Source organism: Phyllostomus discolor, chromosome 14, assembly GCF_004126475.2.
Source record: "Phyllostomus discolor isolate MPI-MPIP mPhyDis1 chromosome 14, mPhyDis1.pri.v3, whole genome shotgun sequence".
NCBI lineage: Eukaryota > Metazoa > Chordata > Mammalia > Chiroptera > Phyllostomidae > Phyllostomus > Phyllostomus discolor.
The window spans coordinates 8,923,082-8,940,304 of record NC_040916.2 but is presented as its reverse complement, the minus strand read 5'-3'; the positions used below and the strand labels follow the sequence as shown (position 1 = coordinate 8,940,304).

At 51.1% G+C, this 17,223-nt stretch overlaps 1 protein-coding gene across 3 annotated transcripts in view; it reads left to right on the top strand.

Moving 5' to 3' along the window:
• The window catches only part of LAMB3 (laminin subunit beta 3), a 58,075-nt gene that overhangs the window by 22,864 nt on the left and 17,988 nt on the right, over window positions 1-17,223 (top strand). For 2 of the 3 annotated variants that reach the window (XM_036015752.1, XM_036015751.1), the window contains 7 exons: window positions 986-1,050; window positions 1,944-2,098; window positions 13,156-13,270; window positions 13,765-13,838; window positions 14,835-15,026; window positions 16,325-16,388; window positions 16,785-16,978. In XM_036015752.1, coding sequence (XP_035871645.1) covers window positions 1,023-1,050; window positions 1,944-2,098; window positions 13,156-13,270; window positions 13,765-13,838; window positions 14,835-15,026; window positions 16,325-16,388; window positions 16,785-16,978 — 822 coding nt within the window. In that variant the 5' untranslated portion in view covers window positions 986-1,022. Of the gene's footprint in view, window positions 1-965; window positions 1,051-1,943; window positions 2,099-13,155; window positions 13,271-13,764; window positions 13,839-14,834; window positions 15,027-16,324; window positions 16,389-16,784; window positions 16,979-17,223 lie in introns of all 3 variants that reach the window. The other variant, XM_036015753.1, reaches the window with a different exon arrangement.

Sequence of the window (17,223 nt, the reverse complement as noted above, 5' to 3'; positions counted from 1 at the left end):
CTTGGGCCACCTGCCTCCTCTCTGGGCCCCTGACACTCCTGGGAACTGATCGGAAGGAATGATTTCAGAGCATTTGTGTATATAATTTAAAGATGGCAGGAGAGTCCCAGTTCTCTCTCTGGCCCTGCCTTGCCAGTTCCCACCCCCTACCCTAGCCAAAGGGCTTGTGGCTTGTCACTGAAGCAGAGTGAGCTTCCAGTCCAAGGCAGAGGTGGGCACTGCATTCACAGGGCCGGCCCGCCTGCCTCTCCGACCTTCCAGCATCCATCTGTGACCTCCTTCCGAATCCCTGCTTGTGGCCTCCCAGCCTCGCTCCCCCTGCACAGCCCAGCCCATCGTTAGAGACATTCTGGGTTGCTTCCAGTTCAGATACAATCCTCACTCATTCCTTAAAGACTGCCAGGCCTCCCCATCACATTCCAACTACCTGCTGAGCCCAGAGTTGTGGCCACCACAGCCTCACCCTCGAGGTGGCCGTCGGTGGTGTTGGAGGCCACGCCAACGGTAGGAGAGGGCTGGCCTCCAGGCCTTCAGCCACTTTGACCCACTCGCCTTTGGATCTGTGGGCTGAGCCCAGCGCTGGGAAAGGCCAGGCCTCCTCCTTGGGCAGCGACAAGGCCTCAGACCTCTCTGCGGCTCCTGTGCTGCAAAGGACCCTGCTCCCCAAGTAGTCCTTATGACTCTTCGGGGCAGGGTCAGCCCGTCCTCCTCCCGTCCACTGCAGATGAGGGAGCTGAAGTCTGGGAGTGGATGGTATTACCCCAGGGCACCCTGTGAGTCACAGGCCAGCTGGGACAGTAGTCCAGGGCTCTGTTATTTTCCAAGCTTTTGACTCCAAATGTACCTGTTGCTGAGAGTTGTCCTAGGTCAAGACCCTAGGTGAAGACTTCTGAAAAAAAAAAAACATGATTCCAGAAGCAGAAAAGGGGCTAGTATCCCTTAGTGGCTTGTGCTGTTTTACCCAGGCTGCTTTGCTCTGCCTCAGGCGAGGTCCTCTCTGGGGATCACCCCATTGGCTGAAGATGAGGGGACTCCTTATCCTGTGGTTTGGTGAGTATCCCTTCCCATCCTTCCGGGACCTGTCACGTAGGAGGGAGGTGAGAGCTGCGGGTGGGAGGACAGCTAACCAAAGTGTGAGCATTGCCTGTCACCCTTCAGTCCCAGGGTTTGGAACACTTGTCTCCTGGGGACACCCATGAGGTTTCCCTGCTCCTTTATGCCTTCGGGGAGGATGGTTTTCTACCTCTCTCCAGGAGCTCCCAGGTGTCTTCCGGTTCCCACCCAGGTGGTTTCTGGTTCCCCGAGTGCCCTGGTCTTTCCCACCCTTTCACTCTTAAGCTGGCCCCAGACCCATCATGGCTTGAGTTCTGGATTTCCCAGTGAATTACAGCGGTGCGCTCACAGGACGTGGGTCAGCGTTGCAGATAAGTGAGCAGAGAGAATGCAGGCATCTCCCAGTGTCCCGCAGTGGCTGGCAGCTAGCCCTCGTCTGGGCTGTTGACAGAGGCCACGCTGTAGGGGAGGAGAGCTGTGGGCCGTGTCTGGTGGCCAAGCCTGTGTCCGAAGTTTGTTTCTAAAAGCCACACACATGGGAGCCACATTTCAGGATCATTCATGGATGGATGTTGGTTGCCAGTGTTTTTCCTGTTTTTTTTTTTTTAAATTGGGGGTTATAGAATATAAAACCAGTTTTTTAACCCAGTAGCCTCAGGATTACCATAATTACTATCACCAGTGAGAGTGAGCAGGAGAGAAGGAGAGGGTCTAGTCTTTTTTTTTTTTAAATCATTGTTCAAGTACAGTTTTCTCCCTTTTACTCCCAATCCAGCCCACCCACCCTAAGAGGGTCTAGTCTTGTTGATGTCTGCTTCCCTGAGAGGGGTTGGGGCAGCCCTCCAGACCCTCTTCTCTTCCAGCTGAACCCCAGCCCCCTGTGATTTCAGTCTTTCCCAGCCTCCTGTGTGCCCAGCAAGCCTGCTCCCGTGGGGCCTGCTATCCCCCTGTTGGGGACCTGCTCATTGGGCGGACCCAGTTTCTCCGAGCTTCATCCACCTGTGGACTGACCAGGCCTGAGACCTACTGCACCCAGTATGGCGAGGTAGGCCCTAGCTCCAAGGCCTCCAGGGCTGGCTGAGGTGGGCGGGGTGGGTGAGCCTGCCAGCGTTCACGGGATACTTAGAGTGTTTCTGGTGGAGGCCCAGCCCCATGCCCTGTGGGAGGGGAGTGTAGGGAAAGTATAAGCATGGGCAGGGGAAAATGTACTCAGTAGTAGCTGAATAGCTTTTCTCTCTTTTCTCTTCCATAAAACTGGAGTCCTTTCTCAGCCTGTAGACATGGGCAGGACAGTCATTTAAGTCTTGGGGACAGGCAGTCAGATAAATATCAGTCCTTTGTATGTAGAGTCTGATGTGCCATCTTTGGTGCACAAGGTCACGGCTGGTGGAGCACAGGCGCTGGGACGTGTGCACGGGTTGTGTCTTGCTGGGGGCGAGCTGAGTGCCGCCACCGTTACTCTGTCGCCATCATCTCTTTGGCCAGCACTGGGGTTTGGGCGTGGACAGAGCTGGCAGGAGAGTGAATATATGATTATAGGCTGGAGTTTGCCTTTTATGCTCTGCAATTATCATGCATGAGGACGCAACTTTCTTACCTCTCAGTCTGCTTTGTCCACGTGTTTTGCCACCCCAGGCAACGTGGGAAACACTCGCACTGTTGTGGAAGGACACAGATCAGTGAAACAAATGAGGAAGTGACTTGAGGTTACCAAGGGGGTTCAGGGACTCAGTTGATAAGCCAGAAAACGGGCTGAGTGAATCCAGGAACTCCATCACTTGGAGCTACATCAGTTAACACTGGCAACTGATGTGTTCAAAGAGTGGTTGTGATTTTTCTTCTAGTTTTTTTCTTTTTCTACATTGCCTCTGGAGCTTCTCTGTAGGAACTTTGGGTTTCTTTCTTTTCTGTTCAACAAGACTGGGGTCTTTCCTTGCTCCTCATGTTCACCAAGGTTGAAATCATTCAGTGTTTTTTTTTGTTTCTCGGCTGCTCAGTTCACTGGACGATTTTTCTGCCCTCAAAATACGGATTTGGATGAAGGAATGGATGAGGGTGTGGTTTCCCCTAAGTCTCTGCAGCCTTTCAGGAAAAAAAAAATCGACCGGGCGAGCAAGGGGGTGAGGGAGATTGATTGCCACGAAGGAGACCTGGGTTATCTGTGGTTTCCTCTTTCCAGACTGTCCTTGTCCTCAGGACCGTGGTGATGCATCTGATGCTGCCTCTGGGCCTCGCTGCCCTTCTAGTCCCCCGTGTTCTTTTGGCAGCTTTTAGTCACAGATGGTACCAGAGTATGGCTTTGGAGGTGCCGAGCAGAGACGGCTGTGGTTTCTGCATCTTACCCACTTGGCTATGGGAACACTTGTTTGACAGTGTTGGGTGAAATGGCCACAGCATTAGGCGAGTCCTCCCCGGGGGCCCAGATTGCTCCACAGGCATCAGGGGACCTGGCAGTATGGAGCTTTCTGGGCAATAGAATGGTTCTAGCTGTCCCTTCGCACACACCCTCAAAATCCTGTGCCTGTGAGCCATGTCTGAAAACTTCAGGGAGACCTCTGACCCCCTTTCTTAGGCTGATGCGTCTTCTGGGAGTGGAATCGAGGAAAGGTCAGAAACCCTTGTGCTGGGCCTTCCCCTCAGCCCCAGCCCCTGTCTAGACAGCCTCTTCCTCTGGGCCTGGGGTTTTGGGCTTCACCCTAGTCTGCCCTCTGCCTTTCTTGGATGCTCCAAGGAGCCTACTGCCTTCCCTGCTTGCGAGTCGCCCCTCGAGAGCAAAGCAGTGCTTGCAAAAGAGAAGTCTAAACAAAGCTCAGCTATTGTGTTGCTATGCAAGTCGAGAAGCATTGGCTCTTTTTTGCTGTCTCCATAAGGGGGAGCACATCTATGGACCTTCTTGGAAAGAGTAGAGGACAGGGCATCTTGAGTGCAGGGTGTAACCCCAGGTCTGCCACTCATCTGTGGTGTGATCAGATATCGCCCCTCTCCAAGTCTCAGAGAATTTCCTCTTCTCTGAGTGAGTGTTAGATGGAATGGTCTCTAGGGTCACTCCTTGCTCTAACTTTCCTTGGGAGTGAGCTGACCTCTGAGGACCAGCTTCTCTCCCCCTACCCACCTCCCCGTCTTGTCTGATTTCACTTTCCCTCTCCCTTACCTGTCTCGTGTAGAGGCCATGGGTCGCCAGCAGTGCACATGCACACTAAAGGTGCAGATACTCCCTCCGATGGAAGGACCCTGAGCCCTCACTGGGTGCAGCTATGGCTGGGTGATAAAGATTAGGAATCCAGATTTAACTGTGCTAAGTTTACTTTATTATTAAATATTATAGCACCTGTAATTTCTTAAGCACACATTATGCATCCTAAGAGTTTGATATACATTATCTCAGTTAATTTTCACAGTACTCCATGAGTGGCTCTTGTTATCCCCGGGAGCTATTGGGAGGGTAGGTGCTGGGACCCCAGACTTCTGATGGAAACACAGAGGTGTTGAGTTTTCTGAGCAGTTAGAGACGGGAGGGTGTACTGGCCAGCCCCACCTGCACATGAGGGTGGCGTGATACAGAGCTGCATTGCTTGTGCCTCCCCCACTTCCTTCCACTCACCCTTTCTGTCAGCCCCCACCCCCATATGTACACCTTCCTTAAGTCAGAGCCTCTGGTCAGTGCCTCTGTTCTATTTCTGTACAGGGGTGACATTTCGAGCCCTGAGCTCAGTTCAAGACCATCCAGCACCTGCTGCTGGCCTCCTGATGTGGCACAGGTGCAAGTACCGTGGAGATTATGACTTTGGACATTTTGTAATTCTCACTCCCCACCCCCAGCCCCAGGGAAACCCAGTGGAATGGGGTTGTAGGAGCCATTGGGACCCTTTCCAGTTCCAAAATTGTCTGTCCCAGCTCCCAATCTCAGATTGTGTCTCCTTTCTTTCTGGGCCATCTTAACCTGTTGACATGTCACCTACTCTGCCTAATTTTATCTTAGCAGTTAAGCCCTATTGGCCTTGAGGATTAGCTTTGGTGGGTTTGAGGTCCACATTGCCACCCTTCCAATGGACATAGAACTTGGCCAGCTTTGCCTTGTGGCACTCCTCCCCACCCCCTTCAAGGCCTTCCTACCATGCCTACTCATCAGCTGTCTGGGCTTGCGCCCAGGCAGTTTATTACTTAAACAGCTTGATGCCGCAGTCCCCTCCTGTCCTCATGTTCTTTTTCTTCCAGCTTCTAGATAACCTCAGGGTAGCCTCACTGCACCATTATCCTCTGAAGCTCAAGCACGAGGGAACATGTCTGTGATGTGTCCCTGCCGTTGTTCTCTTCTATGCTTTCTCTGAGCCTCAGTGCCTCATTTGAAAAATGGGCATAATGATAGCACTCACCACAATAAATTGTGGGCCATCTAAAACAGGAATCCCTACTCCTCAGGCTGTGGACCGGTACTGGTCCTTGCCCTGTCAGGAACTGGGCTGCAGAGCAGGAGGTAAGTGGCAGGTGAACAAGCGAAGCTCCACTGGCATCACTGCCTGAGCTCCGCCTCCTGCCTGCCCCCCACCTTCTGTGGAAAAACGTCTTCCATGAAACCAGTCCCTGGTGCCAAAAAAGGTTGGGGACCTCTGGTCTAAAAGAATGAGCCACATGACTACTGGCATGGTGTCTGGAAGATGCTAAATGTTTCATCTCCTTCCCCACCCACCTCCGGGACCTGTGTCAGCACACAGGGACCACCCCATCTGTGAATGACAGTCCTGGGCATCTCTCCCCTGATCAGGACACACATTCACATACTTACTGAAACCAACCCACCCTTGGGCCATCCCACTCTCTGCCTCCAAGGTGGCTGCCGCCAGCCTGATTGGCGGTGTGCTGGTAGAGAATATGGAGGCAGTCATGGCTAGGGGAGTCGCCCAACTAGTCACCCGCTCTAGTTCTGGTCCTGGCGCTGACACTTCGACTAGAAATGTGACCTTTCAAAGGCCTTGGCTTCTCTCTAGACCACCATTTCCCCTTTTATGAAATGAAAGAGTTGGGTTAGTCAACCTTACCTTTGTTCAGCTCTAATATCTCTGCCAGCTTCTTGGAGATGGCTGGGCTGTGTGTGGCCTTGAGGATCTGCCATGGTCTTTCTCAGGTGAGCACTGGTGGGGGCTGAGCCATGCCCTTTGGTCATCTCTGAGCTGGTGCACGCTCCCCAGGAACCAGCGGGCTTTACCTGGAAGCTTTCCAGCCCTGTTTCTGCTCCTGACAGTGTCTCCTCCAGTGTTGTGTCTGCTCCCCCAATGCTTTATTTATCCCCCAACACCCGGCCTTGGTGGGGAAAAAGTTAATTACCCAGCTGCTTTAATAACAGTCTTACACAGTGCATTCCTCAGGTTAATTAGCTGTGTAAACTAAACAGCTGTCATTTTTTATCTCTTGGAAACAAGCTGAGGGGCAGTAGCCAGTTGACTTCCCTTTCTCCCTAACACCCATACCAAGACACTTGCACATGCATGTGAGTGCACCCACACCCACGTGTACACACCCCAACAAGCACTGTCTTCCTTTAATGACTATCTGTTTTCTTGACCTTTGGCATGGCTAATGTGTAGGCAGAGGGCATGTCCATGGAGGTCTTGAGATCCTCATTCTCCATGCTCTCAGAGGGCTCTCAGACTGTCTCTGAGCAAAATATCTGCTATCCTGCTTCCCAGGAGGTCTCTGTGGGTCTGAAACTCTCTTACCACTCAAAGCTCTTGAGTCAAAGAGCTGTGGTAAGAGCTGTGGTCAAAGCTCTTACCACTGGGGATTCACTCTTTGGGGTGAAGCATTGTTCATTTCCTCATTTAAAATGCAAACGCCCTTGGGAAAGACACGTATCAATCTATTAGGTCTCAGCAAGGGTTTGCTCATGAGAGAATCAGCTGTGGCTTTTGCAAAGGGTCACAAGAGAGTAAGACCCAGGACGAGTGAGTTTTGAGAGGATAGAAGGAAATGGAAAGGGACATTGAGGAAGAGAGTTGTTACCAGAGGGAAGCAAAACTTGGGTTGGTGGCATGTGATATTCCTGGGTCCTAGCTGTGGTGGGTTGAGGAGTGAGGTGTGTGGAGCTCAAAGGAGAGATGTGGGGGAAGGTGTGGTGGGAAGGCCTGGATACAAGCCTGGGTGGCCTCACAGGCCTGCTGACATGTCCTTGCACCCCATTGCTCCTTCGGTTCAGGCCCCTAGAAGTTTCTGGGCAATTTCTTGCAGACCTACCTTACTTTTCTGTTATCAGGGACTATAGGGACCATTGTCACTGGTAGAACCTGCAGAAAGAAGTCCAGGCACACAAACCACCTCTCTGCACTCAGTTCTTGGGGACCCTTGTTCTGTAGGGGCCTGGGCTGAGGCAGAGGCTGCCCTTCCCAGGACAGAAGAGAAAGAGCATCTTGACAACCAATTTTGGTCCCCGAAATTCTCCATGGTTGCCAACTGGCCACTGTGCCCCTTGAATCAGAACAGGACAAGAAGGTTTGGAGGCAGGTAGCCTAGGGCAGAAATCCAGGCTTCCTCCCTTCCTAGCGCTATGGACATGGGCACATTTCTCAACTTCTCTAAGACTTGCTTCCCAATCTGTGAAATGAGGCTACCCACCATGTGATGTAAGGTACCCACACCAGAGGCTTTGGAAGGATGAAATGGGGTAACACCTGATGGTGCTCAGGAGAAAGCGTGGTGCAGTGTAATTTCTGGATGTGTGGTATACATCATCTCTACAGTCAGCCTCAGAAAGTGACTTTCCTGAATTTAGATTGGGTGGAGATAGGGTGGTGTAGAATTAAGGCTTCGGTCAAAATGCACCTCATAGCACTGAGACAGTCCTCCCACCCAACACCCCAGCATGGCCTGCTTTTTGACCTTTGCTGGACATATCCATTGATAAGGAAATGATGAAGCTTGTGGATCCCAGGGAGAACTAATGAGGCCTTGCTGACCAAAGGCCTTAAGGGCCCTTTTTGTCCCTGTCCACTTTCCTGGGGTTAGTTTTTCTACAGTATGGGCCCTGGCCAAAGGCTTATGTTTCTCTTACTTCCTTTGCATTCTTGTTTGGAGTATCTAACTTCTGAGCTGATAAGCTGGATGGAGAACTCTAAGAGCATGTTAGAGCAAGAAGGAACTTTATTATCTCATCCCACCCCTGCATCTTACCAATAAGGAAGCTGAAGTAGAAGAAATGTCTTTTCTTTCAGAGAGATAATTTTTTTTGTCCTTGACTTTCTTTCTTTGGGCCCTGGCTGCCAGCCATGACCTTGACTGTAGCTCTGTAGCTCCTTACATTGATACAGGTGGCCTCTGGCTTGCTCCTGGGAGGGATCTGGGCCATGCCTAACCAGTGCCCACTTTTCTGTTTTCCCCCAGAATTCATTCTGTTTCCTGCAGAGACAGAGCTTTGATTTGCATTGCCTTCCTTTATCCACCCCTCTCCACTGTGATTAAGGCTCGTGCTTAAGGCTCTTGCTCTTTCCTTTGCCCTCCCTGAGTTCTCAGGGTGGGGGTGGGGGTATTCTGGCCAGACTGAGTTGAGATTCTGGAAGGCTCCAGGATAAGGGAAGAGGCTGAGCCTTTTCAGATGCAGAGCAAACAGGAGCCAAACTGGCTGGGGGCCTGTCAGGCTGGATTGATAATAATGCTGTGTCTCTGGGGTAGTGCAGCCAGGGCAGTGCTGGCCAAATGACCCCAGAGAGGGAACAGCTGCAGCTGAGAGCTTCCATCACTGGGCGCGGCATAGGCAGGAAGCACACACCAGGGGAACAGCCTCGCCTTGAGAATCTCACACACACACACACATTCATACACATCCTACATAGAATACATAGCATACAAGAATCGAGATAGAAACTGAGGCCCAAAGAGAAAGAAGAAACTAGCAGCTTGTCTTTATGTGGGCTTCTGCCATGAGCTGTTCTATTTCAGGCCACCATCCTGCTAGCTAGTTGACAAGTAGAACTACTTAAAATACCTGTCCTAAGCTTGCTGGCTGAGCCTGCCTCTGAGGATTGAGATCCAGCCCTCCTTTAGCCACGTCACTGTGGCAAGCAGCACGTAGCTTCAAGTGTGGGGGCCATCTGATCCCTCACCAGTGCTGCACACGTGAAAGGAAGGTGGAGAGGGCGTGAGCACTCCAGGCTGTGAGGATGGGGGAGGAGGCAGGGGACAAGCCCACACTGAACAGCTGGGACGTTTTTACTTTGTTTTACTGTACAGGAATTTCTGTTTTCCTGAGTATAAAACTTAATATCTATCCAGAGTATGAAAGTCTTAAACTGCAAAAAAATTACAAAGTTGGTGGAAAAGTTACCTGTAATCCCATTTCCCAGAGATAATAGGTTAATTGCATGCAGGTGCAATTTTTTATAAGTTAAACTGGGTGAATATCAGCAATTTATAATATTGGTATATTTCCTTTCTCACATTTTCCTATTTCTTTTTTTAATATTTTATTTATTGATTTTTAGAGAGGGAATGGAGGGAGAAAGAGAGAGAGAGAGAAACATCAATGTGTGGTTGCTGGGGGCCGTGGCCTGCAACCCAGGCATGTGCCCTTATTGGGAATCAAACCTATGACACTTTGGTTCGCAGCCCACGCTAAATCCACTGAGCTACACCAGCCAGGGCTATTTCTTTTTCTTTCTTTTTTTTTAAAGATTTTATTTATTTATTTTTAGAGAGGGAAGGGAGAGAGAAAGAGAGAGAGAGAGAGAAACATCAATGTGCGGTTGCTGGGGGTCATGGCCTGCAACCCAGGCACGTACCCTGACTGGGAATCGAACCTGTGACACTTTGGTTTGCAGCCTGTGCTCAATCCACTGAGCTATACCAGCCAGGGAGTTCTTTAAAAATATATTTTTCAGATCATGATGTATTTACAAGTTTATTCCCAGCCTCTTTTCATAAAACATTATACTACAAGCATTTTTCCCTATATCTCTCTAGGCAGCATTTTTATTAGTTACATAATATTCTATCAATTGAAAATATCAAGGGCACATTCCACGTCCCAGGCTTTGCTGTTCTAGCTCCTGTGTTCCTTGGCCTAAGGAAGGAAGGAGCCTCATTTGTGGCATTCTGATGGCCAGGGTGTAGCCTGGGATCCGCTCCCAGCAGGGCTGGGGAGACAGCTGTGGTGACAGGCCGCCGGAAGACAGCTGGCTCCTGTCTCTCCGTGGGACATGAGCTGAGTGCAGACAGAGGATGGGGAGTAGCGAAGCTTGCCCCTGAGAGGCTGGGTAGAGTGGGGAGAAGGGCATTCTCTCTGCCAGAGACCAAAATAGGGTCCTGGAGGAGAGTCAGTTTCCAGCAAGGGGCTTCTCTTGCCCAGAAGGGATTATGTCAAGTATATTTATTTCACTGCCGACAGATCTGCAGTCTCTCTGTTAACTGAGCAGGGTCGACCTGAGACGCCGGCTTTCTCTCCAAGGTGTTTTCTTTGCCTTAGCCTCCCCCACGGTCAGCTTCAGGGTCAGAGCAGGCCTTTGGGTGAGACGGAAATTGTTCCTTTTGACCATACTTCCCATGGTGGCTGTGTACCCAGCTGGTTTCTAGTGAAAATGAGAGGGTAACAGGAAGGGTGTGGGGAGAGAGAGAGAGAGAGAGAGAGAAAGAGAGAGAGAGAGAGAGAGAGAGAGAGAGAGAGAGGACAGAAGGGTCCCTCTCTGCTTCTGGTGCTGAAACGCCCCATCAATCAATAGGAAAGCCACAGAGCCACTGTGAGCCTCAGCCTTCTCATATGTAAGATAGGCATCATGCTCCTCACCACAAGGGGTTGTTGTGGGGCTTAAATAAGTTACTGCTCTGGGACTCCTAGTGCAGTACCTGGCACGTGGTGCCGGGTTCCATTATTCACTATTGCTGTTTTCTTACCTCCTCACTGCCCCCCTTCCTGAGTGCAGGAAGGAGTGTCTAGTAATATAATGCTAACGAAAATGTTGACACTGTTGAGCATTTACTATTCACTCAACAAATATTTATCGAGGGCCTACTATGTGCCAGTTACTTTTCCAAGCACTGGGAATACAGCGGTAGAGGACAGGAAGTTCTGTCTTCATGGAGTACGCATCCATTCTACTGGGGGGAGGAAGACGATAAACAATTACTGTAAGCAAATAGATAGATGATAGCCCTGGCTGGCGTAGCTCAGTGGATTGAGCGCAGGCTGGGAACCAAAGTGTCCCAGGTTTGATTCCCAGCCAGGGTACATGCCTGGGTTGCAGGCCATGACCCCCAGCAACCACACATTGATGTTTCTCTCTCTCTCTCTTTCTCCCTCCCTTCCCTCTCTAAAAATAAGTAAATAAAATCTTTAAAAAAAAGATAGATGATGAGCACACAGTATATCAAGTGGAGATATGCACTATGAAGAAAAATGTGGCAGGGCAAGGAATGGACAGGGACAGAAAGGAATGGGGGCGGTGGGTGCTGTCGTATGCAGGGCACGCGTGCCAGCCATTATTGGAGTATCAAACATCCAAGACTTCCTGTTTAAGAAAGCACCGTGGGACTTGAAAAGAACAGCCCCAAGCACCAGGATCGTGACAGGCCTCTTACTTTGCAGGTTGGAGGGCAGAGCCGGAAAGGGGTGGGAAGCAGAGGCTCAGAGAGCCGGGAGAGCTGGATTGCTGTTCCAAGCACTGTCAGCTGTGGAGAGGAAAGATGGTGCTGGGCAAGGACTTTTTAAAACTAAGCCACAGGCTTGGCACATTAATTAACTCAATCCCCCAAAGGGATTGAGTTACCCCCCCTTTGGGGGATTGAGTTAATCAGTTCCGCAGATAATCGCCTTGTTAGCTTATCACCTTCCCTGGGCAGGGCAGAGGGTCAGGAGCTGCAAACCCTCAGAGACGGAGGCTTAGGCGAAAGCACAGGCACGGGGTGTGAGGACTAACAGTTATTTCTACCCAGAAGGACCAGCAGGTCAGGGCAGTTCTCACCCAAGCCTTGCCTCTACTTAAGGGTAGATTTGGAGCCCTCTGACCAGTGTTCTTTACACTGGACACAAGGTTTGGGACCACGTTTACTCAGAGAAAACAATTTTATGGGTGTTGCTGGGGGCAGCTTGGACACGGTTATGCTGCCTCTGTGGGGTGTGCATACACACATGTACATGTACATACATACACATAACTAAAAGAACCAGGGCCATGTTTTCTGGCCATGTGCTTTTTCTCGGCACTCTCTACCCTCTTGTGGAGCCCACGGTGTTCAGTTCTGTCTCTCGTCTCGCTCCAGCACATGAGCAAGGAGCCGTCGTCCTCAGCCCCAGGGCTGCATGCTTTCCTGGCCTTGGGACTGCCTGCCTACAGAGTCCTATTAGACTGGGGACCCCGGGATTCTCTCCTGTGGGTAGAGAATGCCAAACGGGATCCTCAAGTCCCAGACAGCAGGGTTGGAAGGCCTCAGAGATGATGTGAATGTTACCAGAGTGTTGGCTTCCTGACTTCAGAGCCTTTTTGTTCTCTACTCTAACCCCCGAGGCCAGAGCCGGTCTCACACGCGGTACAAGCCGACACGTCGGTATCTGGTGAATGATTAAATGACTCTTCCAACCTCCACTCAGTTTACAGAGGAGAAAACTGAGCCCCAGAATGTGAGGTGACAAAGCTAGGACTGCAGCCCCCAAATCCCCTTCCTGTTTGGCTGTCCTCTCTTCAGAAGCGCAGTTTTCCCCAGGCTGCCAGGCTTAAGTGAGATGAGACATAAAACTCCGTGGCCTGCATTTAGCACGTACATAGTAGATGCTACATGAATGTGCTTTTCCTTTCCTTTTTCCCCCTTGGCACGGTTTTCAAGTTTCTCTTGGAGGCAATGTCATGTACCAGAGATTTTTTTTCCTGCTACCTCAGACCTCTTTCCCAATCCTGACATCTATTTACTATTCACTTAGCTACATCTTAGGGTGGACACAGAGGAATTAAATTACAAGATGACCAATATCCGTGTTTTAAGAGGTGAATCCTTTCAAGCATATTGGTGAAATCAGCAGATCCCTGTGGGGAGGGTTGGCATGGAGGGAATGTCCCGGGCTCTCTGGACACAAGGGGAGAAGTCCGTCTGGACCCCACCCCTGACTCTGCTGTCTCCCTACCCCTGCAGTGGCAGATGAAATGCTGCAAGTGCGACTCCAGGTTGCGTCACAATTACAACAGTCACCGAGTGGAGAATGTGGTTTCGTCTTCGGGCCCCACGCGCTGGTGGCAGTCACAGAATGGTAAAGGCCTGCCACCTCTAGGGGGTCGAGCTTGTGGGGGCTTCCCCAGCTGGGGGTGGCTAGAGGGTGCCTGGGCACTCTTTGGGTTTCCCAGGCGCTTCTTGTGGCTCTGGAGTGTGGTGGTTGACAAGCGGAACCTTGGTCTCCAGATTTGAGGCCTTTCAGATGGTACAGGTATTCCACCCCACTCACCCACAACGGGCGTGTTGGGAGAATTGAGTTGTGGGAGCAGGTCTGCATTGAATAGACAAGTTGAAACCCTTTAAGGCATCAGGAGCATCACATCACGATGGGTAGGAAGTCTGGCCCACGCAGATAGGGTCTTGAATAGATAACATAGGTAGAAACATGCTGGTGCCATGTGTCCCCTGAGGGAGCTTGGGGAGCCAAGTTCAAGGATGTCTGACTTCCTAGAGCTGGTGAGGTCCAGGCCTTCTTCAGGCTGGGAAGGTGGAAATTCTCTGGTCTGAGGTTCCTACTTTTTGTCCTTCTAGATGTGAACCCTGTCTCTCTGCAGCTGGATTTGGACAGGAGATTCCAGCTTCGAGACATCACAGTGGACTTCAAGGTGCGCTTCCTGGGGACGGCAAGGGCTAGGAGCGGGGGCTCTGGGCGGCACGGGCTGACTCATGGGAAGCCGAGTTTCTGTCTGCCTGGGCTGGGGAGCTGGCACCACATGCTGGGCGGGCCCCTCCTCCAGGCTGGGTGACACTTACCCTGAGACTCTGTAACGGTGACAGTAGAGGCCCCGCTCTGGGAGAACAGTGGCACCTCCAGGCTCCCTGTCTTTGCCGTGCGGTGGTTATGTACCCACTTCTTCTTTGCCTCCTCGCCCTCAACACGTCTACCTGATTCAGCTCTGCCAAGTACCAGTTCTTCTGGGCCCGTCACTTGTACATTGTGTATTCTTAGTATTCTCTGCTTTAATAGGTTTGCGGATGACACTGAGTTTAACAAACAGCTAAGAATTGGTCCATCGGTCCACACGAAGATGTGTTTTTGGAGCAGCCCTTCTGGTGGGCTCCCTGCTCGTTCAGTGCTCTTACTCCCCAGAGCACTTTCGGAATCTGGCTTTAAGAGTGGCCTCCTGACAGATGCCCCTCTCGGAGGGAGCACTTTTATTCGCTTGTGACCGGTCATTTTTTTCTTTGTTTCAGAGATTTGATTTCTATAGAAATAGTCAAATATTTAAGGATGACATTTGGTTATTAAGATTAGATGGTCAGGAAGGGTGATACCATTTTCAGGAGTTAAAATGAGCTGGGAATAAAAAGCAATAGAACCAAATTTCTTAGGTTAGCACCCAACTTCTAAGGTGACAGCTTTGAAGGGTGACATTCATCTGGATGGATACCATTAGTTTCATTGTTTTATCATCACTCCTCATTTGTGGGTTCGTCCATTCTTGCTACAGACGTATAGAACACTGATTATATGTTAGGTTTCATGCCAGATGTCAGGATTTGAAGATGCATGAAGCTAAATCACGTTGCTCAAGTTGCCTGAGTACACGCAGGGAAGACACTTTGGCCACTCAGGCCTCGCCTTGTCTGCGTCTCTGCAGGGCCGCATGCCCACTGGGATGCTGATCGAGCGCTCCTCAGACTTTGGTAAGACCTGGCGCGTGTACCAGTATCTGGCTGCTGACTGCTCGTCTGCCTTTCCCCGAGTCCACCAGGGCCAGCCTCAGAGCTGGCAGGACGCTCGGTGCCGGTCTCTGCTCCCGAGGACGAACGCGCACCAGGATGGGGGCAAGGTAAGTGGAAGGGACCCTGAAAGTGTAGCCACGGAGGGGTATCTGACTTTGCTTCACTCACACCTTCACCTGGACACTTGAGAAGAGATGGGAACAGCCTCAGGCAGCGCTCTTTGATGTCTTTCCTGAGCTCTGCACCCTCCAGACATTTGCGGCTTGTCCTCTTGGCTGTCCAGGAAGGGTATTTCAGAGACACGTTGAGTGTCCTGCATGACCCAGCCCTGCCCTCTGCCATGGTTGCCTCCCACACAGCTCTTTGGCCTGCCCCCTGGTGGGGAGGGTCCAGCTTACTTTGAGATGGCTACTTAGAGTCCAGTGAGCAAATGACACATATTTAATTTAATCTCTGACTTTGCTTAGGTAGGGTTTAACACTGAGAATGAACCCTTCCATTTAATCCATTCATCTAGCCCCATCCTTGCCCTTGAGGACAGTCAGGTATGAGCCACAGCTCCAGGTCACTTAAACTTGAACCCTGAACTAGAAATGAGAACCCACCTCTAGAAACAGTTCAGAATGCTTCTCCCCGAATCCTCCCACCCAGGGTCACATTCCTTCCTTTCTTTCATAACTGCTCTCCCCACTGCCAGTGGGAGGCCATTTGTTCTTTCTCCAGCCCGGGCTCAGGCGAGCCATTGGAGCTACTCTGATGGGCCCAGTGCTTCTGGGGTCACCTTGCCAGTGGACAGCACAGCTCTCTCCTCAGCTGCTCAGCTGCTCCTTGGTCATAGTCACATCCAGATCCACAAGGACCACATTCTCCAGAGCCCAGAACACAGGACTTTTTCCTGATGTGTGGAAGGCTGATGTGAAAACTGCTCTTTGGGATGTGAGATAAAGTCACATCCAATAGATGATTGTTATTGAAAAGAAAAAGCATAGTTGAAATTGGGGTCTGAAGGTTGGCAGTCGCCACATCCACACATCCCTGGGTTCTGGGTCCTGTCATTCATCCTGGGTTTTGGAAGACTAGTATTCCCTAAGCCCTTTTTTTGTATATTATATATCTTCCTGTGATTTCTGACCCAAGGAAATCAGCAAGTTCTTGGGACGGCTGCATGTTTAATGGAGAGGAGAGATGGTACGCACCACTCACACACTCGTGTAACCCCAGGGGTCACCTCGCTCTCCGAGGGCTGTTGGCAGCCTCTCACCCGTGGTGGTCTCAGCTTCCAGGTCAGAAGGACCTTCGAGTAGCATGAGCAAGGCAGGGTACTGAATGGAAAGGAGGCTTCTGGGCTTGGGAACACATGAGGGCCACCTCCCCCTCAGTGCCTCCCTCTTCCCTCTCTCTGTAGGTCCAGCTTAACCTTATGGATTTAGCCTCTAGGATTCCAGCAACTCAAAGTCAAAAAATTCAAGGTCAGTGTGGCTGTCCCTCTAGCCTTTTGGGACTGTGGGTGGGAAACAGAACAGGGTCGGAACCCAGTTCATGAAAGTTTCCTGGTCTTTTGTATTTCTGACCACATGGATGGATTGAATACTTACTTGCCCGTTTACCTTATAAGGGTACCACGGTAGCCCCAGAGATGCAAAAGGCCCGAGCTGGAGTATTTGTGTGTGTATCTGTTCGGCCTTAGAGGGTTGAGGATGGGGAGGACGGCCCCGGGGATGACCTTGAGAAGGCAGGGAAGATGGGATGGTAAAGCCAGAATTCCTTCCCTTTCCCACCCTACCCTTGGAAACTCTGTTAGCCTCTAATGCCCTTTCTCTATTGTCTTTTCCCACCCTCTCCCTTCCTGTGTTTGCCCCTCTCAGAGCTGGGGGAGATCACAAACTTGAGAATCAACTTCACCAGAATGGCCCCTGTACCCCAGAGGGGCCACCTTCCCCCCAGTGCCTACTATGCAGTGTCCCAGCTACGTCTGCAAGGGAGCTGCTTCTGCCACGGCCACGCTAACCGCTGCGCCCCCGAGCCTGGAGCCTCTGCAGGCCCCTCCACCACTGTGAAGGTGACAGCCTAGGGTGGGAAGGGCGTGCAGTGGAAGGGGCGAGACCAGCACAACTAAGGACATCTGTGAGGCTCCCCTAAAGCAGGGTGGGCACTAAATTTAAGTCTGATTATCATTTCAAAGCTCAGACATTTGTAGCACTTCCGTAGATCTGATTATGGTATTTTTCAGTTGCACGTAAGACATGAGTGGGTGTTGGGGGAGCGTAAGGCCGTCTTCTCAACCTTGGCTACACATGATAATTT